Source organism: Dendrobium catenatum, unplaced genomic scaffold (assembly GCF_001605985.2).
Source record: "Dendrobium catenatum unplaced genomic scaffold, ASM160598v2 fragScaff_scaffold_1061, whole genome shotgun sequence".
Taxonomy (NCBI): Eukaryota; Viridiplantae; Streptophyta; class Magnoliopsida; order Asparagales; family Orchidaceae; genus Dendrobium; species Dendrobium catenatum.
The window spans coordinates 2140051-2146050 of record NW_021319523.1 but is presented as its reverse complement, the minus strand read 5'-3'; the positions used below and the strand labels follow the sequence as shown (position 1 = coordinate 2146050).

The 6000-nt window shown below is 38.2% G+C and overlaps 1 protein-coding gene across 3 annotated transcripts in view; it reads left to right on the top strand.

Annotated features, from left to right (window-relative positions):
• Nucleotides 1-2904: 2904 nt before the first annotated feature.
• LOC110094904 (phosphatidylinositol transfer protein CSR1) overlaps nt 2905-6000 on the top strand; it is a 28746-nt gene continuing 25650 nt past the window's right edge. For 2 of the 3 annotated variants that reach the window (XM_020820256.2, XM_020820260.2), the window contains exon 1: nt 2905-3214. In XM_020820256.2, coding sequence (XP_020675915.1) covers nt 3080-3214 — 135 coding nt within the window. In that variant the 5' untranslated portion in view covers nt 2905-3079. The remainder of the gene's footprint in view (nt 3215-6000) is intronic. The other variant, XM_020820247.2, reaches the window with a different exon arrangement.

The window sequence follows — 6000 nt, the reverse complement described above, 5'->3', positions numbered from 1 at the left end:
GAAACGCTAGACAATAATTTTTGGGAGATTTACTACATACCACTTAATACTATTCTATTATACATATTTAACACCTAAAATTTTAATATTACATACATACCACCCATAGTTCATTTTCATACCAAATATGAGTGGTAGATGAAATAGAAAGTAATAAGTGTATTTGATATTAAAATAATTGGGTGTATGCATGTAATATTAAAATTTAGGATATGATATGTAAATAGGATTTATAAAGTAGTATGTATGGTAAATTTTCCTATTTTTTACTAATTTTGCTAAGAATATTTTAACACGCAATAAAAACGGGGGGGGGGGGGGGGTGAATTGGTAATTCAAAAAAAATTGATCCCTCTTTTTAAACTTTGAAAATTAAAACTTAATTGTTAGTGAGTTTTTTAAAAAAAGATTTTTCAATCACAAGTTGTAAATGATAAACAAAATAAAAAAGCGAAAAGTAAAGAACACCAGATTTATAGCGGTTCGGTGAAAACCAGACCTACATCCACTCCACAGAGGAACCCTCCAAGTACTGCACTAATACCACTAGTGACTCTCCTTTAGCACCCACAGCAAAGCGGAGAAGCCTTTACAAAAACTCTTTCCACCACTATCCGGTGCGACAGAGAACCGTCTTCCTTTTACACTTATCCCCAGTGTTGGCAGAGAACCGTCCGTCCTTTCACACTCTCCTAGTGTGGGCAAAGAACCCTTCATCCTTTCACACTTTCCTAGTGTGGGCAGAGAACCCTTCATCCTTTCACACTCTCCTAGTGTGGGCAGAGAACCCGCGTCTGTTCACACTCTCCAAGTGTGGCAAAGAACCGGATCTCCTTGACAGATCTTCTCACAAGAAATCTAGAATGAAGAAAGAAAAGAGTGAAGTAATCCCAAATCACAAGTAGAGATTCTTACATTTGAACACAAAGCGAAGCCTTCACGCTCCAGTGTTAGGAATCATCCTTTGAATTCTCTCTCACACTCTCTCCTTGACTCTTCTTTCAATAGGCACGAAGATCAAATGGCAAAAAGATTGGGTGGCAGTCTAAATTAGACTATATATAGGAGAGACAAAAAAAATCGTCCAAAACTGCAAATTTTTCAAGTCAACACGAAATGAATCGTCCCGTACGATCGTGGATCGTCCTGGACGATTTTACTTAAAGTGTCGGAAATGATCCTAATGAATATTTGTACGAACTATGTTCGTACACGATCATCATTCCGTACAAACTAGGTTCATCCGGTTCGATCAGTTATACCATAGGTCGGTTCCCAAATAACTGCAGGACGTAACCAACTTTAGTAAGTCGGTTTACATCGTCCTGGGACGAACAGGATTTCGTCCGGACGAAATTTTTATAGAGAACAACTCGTCCTAGCACGATAATGAACTTCGTCTGAACAAAATTTTTACTGAGAAGAATTCGCCCTGGGAATATTTGAATTTCGTCTAGAAGAAATTTTTACAGAGAAGAAATCGTCTTGGCACGATTATAGATTTCGTCTGAACGAAATTTTTACAGAGAAGAATTCGTCCTGGGACGATTTGGATTTCGTATGGACGAAATTTTTACAGAGAAGAAATCGTCCTGGCACGATTATAGATTTCGTCTGAACGAAATTTTTACAAAGAAGAATTCGTCTTGGGACGATTTGGATTTCGTCTGGACGAAATTTTTACAGAGAAGAAATCGTCCTGGCATGATTATAGATTTCGTCTGAATGAAATTTTTAGAGAGCCTAACTCGTCCTGGGACGAAAATAATTTTGTCCTGGACTATCAGGACTTAGAAAAATTTCCTCCAACTCCTGTTCGTTCCATTGCTATTACGAGGAGATAACTGACCTGATCGTTCCGTACGAACTAGGTTCGTCCCGTACGATCAGTACAAATTTTGTAAAATCTCCTTAAGTGTGAGTGTGTGTGTGTTTATTCACTCAATTACAATCACTCCCTCTCAATTCAAAAAAAATTTAAAACTTCAATTTGCAAAGGATTGTATACTGAATTCGATTTGAAGTCTTCATAGTTTGGAGTTCAATTTTCCTGAAATGTTAGTACACACAAGAGCATAAACAAATCTTCCAAAAAGTGTTAGGAGATAACTACATATAAAACAATAATATTTGGAATCATCAAAACTATATAAGTTGCAAGAATGTAAAACATGCTAGTAGCAACTCTCTTAACAAAGGCAAGTCCCCTTGGAGTGAGGATGTTGAGAGTAGAGGACTGTTTGAGTTTAGGGGTCATGATCACTACCCCTAAAGGTGTGATGTTGAGAGTAGAGGACTGTTCGAGTTCAGGGGTCATGATCACTGCCTCTAAAGGTGTGTGCCTCTTGTAGCTGGATCAGAGTCTATTAGTGAGAGACTGAGAGTTTGATTGTTCTTTTGATAGCGAATGATCTCGATAGATTAATCCCTATCAAGACAAGTTGTTCAAATTCTCCAATATATATTAAGATTGGCATGACTCCTCAATTTGATCGATCTAGATTTGCATTTCCAACTAGCGAGCGCTTAAAGTAGACAATGTGACTGCCTTGGATGGATTTTCCTGCTAGAACATGCTAGGTAGTTGGGAAATACCTGTATGAATATGTACAAGCATACATGGTACGTTATTAATTGCTAGCTCCACATTATGATTGTTAATTGAATTTTATTGGTTCAATTCCTGAAAATGACCTAATAAGACTAAACCATCCCGTTTATTAAAATTGTTAAAAATCTAAACCCAATCCAACCGACTTGATACTATACAGAAAATATTTAGATCTTGACATAACAGTGTTAACTTGATTATACAATTCAATTAAAAAAATCAAATGAGTAAATTATTATTTTCATACTAATTTGAATCAGACGTGACGAGAGCAAAATCAGAGCCAGTTCTTTTCTAGTCATCCGATTTTTTATTTTGGTTTGGGTATTTTAACCTAGTTTTCATGTCATCGCTACCCAGAATGGCTGGAAACCCTCGTTCGTTTCTCCAAAGGAAAAATGCTTAAAAAAGGACTGCGATGTGTAGAAACTCATAGAAGAGAGTAGGAGTTTGGAAGTTAAGGTCTAAATGGCTTTTCGGTTGTGCCATCGTCCTCCTCTGCTCTCTTTCGCCTCTCCCAACGGCGGCGTGAGAAAGCAGACTCACCGGCAATTGCGATGCTCCTCGGTAAACCAGACAGCCGAACCCCTTGATGCACGCAAGGCAATTCCCTCAACTCAATCTGATTTTACTTCGTATTAGCATATTGCTATTTTTGCTTAAACTGTAGAAGATACAGAAACTATGCATGCAGTACAGTAGTAGCAGTAGAAGAGAAGTAGAAGATAACAGGGAGAGACGCTGTATTAATTTCTATTCGATTCATCACTATGGTAATAGCTGTAGACTATTATATAGAGAGAGTTATATCTGACGTATTCCCTGAGATGGTAACTTGAATGGCTGTGCTGCTTTTGGCAATTAGGGATGCATGATGGAGATTGAGCTAGGGCTTATTTGGAGCAGATTTTGGGATAGTGTAATTATTTAATGCAGTGCTATTATCACCTCCCCTCAAGTTGATGGTTGCATATTGGAGCATTAACTTGCCCCCTAGCATTTGAAAGAGGTTGTTAAACAGGGATTTTGTGAATATTTTGATGCTTTAATCTTGCGTGGAGATGTCATGTACAATGATTTTGTTTGATTTGATGTGAATGAATGGTAGTCAACTTCTTTGTATTTTTTCCTAGTGTGAAAGATCAGTTTGTTGGCGAGAGACATGAAAAGACGTTATCATAATATAGTGTTGTGACAGAGGGAATGAGAAGACCGAATTCTTTTAGGAGTCATCCGAGCCAAATATTGTCTACGGTAGTGCTTGCAATTGCTCTGTATTCGTATTTGGTGTTCTTACAACCATTTTTTGCTTATTTACATAACCAAGAGACTAGTATACCATCGAGAAATGCATAATAACTTGTTGTAGGTTTGTGATCCATGGGGTCACCAGTCCAATTGGGATCCGAGCATGCTTGAGGCTGTGAAAGTGAAGATTAAGTAAGATAGTTGTGCATGTGTTGACATAGGATGTTTACAACATAGGATATGTCAGGCCTTTTGATGGTGAGGTATTGAACGGAGCCACAAAGTGATGGTAGAAGATCATATTGTCATATGAAGAGGCAGGTTGGTTGATGGTTGTAGGTTTGGCGGTGATGGGATTTTGAATTTTTGCGATAGCTCATTCCGACACGTCTAAGAAAGTCGAAGGCGTAGGTGGGCTAATTCAGATGGAGGCCCTGTGAAGTTGTTGTTACGTGACTCCCAATGAATAAGGAAATTAGTCTAAGGTTGTGACTGTTGAAGTGGTGTTGGAAATATGTGAGAAGGTTAGCCATGTATTTGGAGTCACTACTCATGAGTAATATAACATCCACATAGAGGAGAATATAGAGCTTGATGTTGTTGCAAGTATAAACAAGCAACGAAGGATCGATTGTCCTAAATGTGAAGCTAAAGTGCTAAAGTTGATTGGTGATGGTAGTTTGACATGTAAACTATTTTGTTTTGGCGGCCATGTCAATAGGCTTTCAAAACATCCATCCTGGTGATTGAGCAACTGTGGTGAATTGCTAACTTGAGCAAGATTCAAATGGTAGGTAGTTTTGCATTGGGGCAAAATGCCTCTTTGTAATCAATGATAAGTTCTTGGTCATAGCCTTGCGCAACGAGTTGAGCTTTGTATGTTTCTACTATACCATTAGAGTTATATTTGGTGGAATATGTCTAGACTTAAAATTTGATGAGATAGACTTAAAATTTGCTTTGGCTTTAGGTTCCCTATTTTGAGATAGGTAAGCATAGGGTGAGTTGAATAGGTAGGGGGATGGATGGAGTTTTGTATAGCTTGTGAAGATTATCTGATGTGATGGGAGGAGGTGGAAGGTGGATAAGGGGGTGATAGATGGTCGTTGCATGAGTTAGTTGGGTGCTGAAGGAAGGTTCATGGTGGGAGCGGGATGTTTGATGCAGATTGTGGTTGGTGTTAGTTGCTTGTTTAGTGAGATGTTTGGGACTCGGATGGTAGGGGATGGAGTTAACATGAGAGGTGGTTGGTATTGGTGTGAAATTTGTTGTGGAGTGTTAATTGTGTTTGTTTGATAGGAAAATTTGTCCTTGTCAAAGAAAATGTAGTGAGAGAAACATTTGGTATATGGCATGGTTATAGCATTTATATCTCTTAGAGATATAGGAGTATAGTCTAAAAAATACATCCAATATATTTATGTGAAAATTTATTTAGTGAGTATGATTATCCATTAGAGAGAGCAGTGCAGCTGAAAAAAGCATGCAATAGATGTAGGTGCAAGTTTATTTAGTGAGAATGATTGTAGATTGGGCAAGCATAGGCATTCAAAGGTTTTTAGATGATAGTCTTGCGGGTTTTTTTAATAGTTTTCTTCGCCATTCTCTTTATAGAAGGGGAAATTGATGCTAGTAAGGCAAGGGTGTTGATGTCTAGCAGATGTTGAATATTAGCAGGTGTCAAACAAAGGTTGACTGAGAATGCTATATGTTAGGTGATGGTTGATGATTTTCTTGGTTCTCCTTATATGAGGGGAGACTAGCAACTAGGAAAGAGGGTGTTAAATATCAAACATTGACTTGCATTAGATAACAAGTGATTGAGAAAATCGAACATTAGGTAACGGTCGTTGATTTTTCATGTTTATTCTCCTTTTTTTGGGGGGGGGGGGGGGGGAGGGGAGACTAGGAAGGTGTGCATCATATGTTGATATCTAAGACATGTAGGACATCGACAGACATTGGGCAATGGTCAATTTAGAATGCCAAATGTGAGGCGATGGTCAATAGTTTGCTCTGTTATTTCTCTATAGGAGGGGAGATTATTGACCAAAAAGGCGGGCATAAGACATCAGCATATGTCAAATGATGATTGATTAGGAACATTGGATGTTGGGCGACTAAAGTTGATCTATGTGATC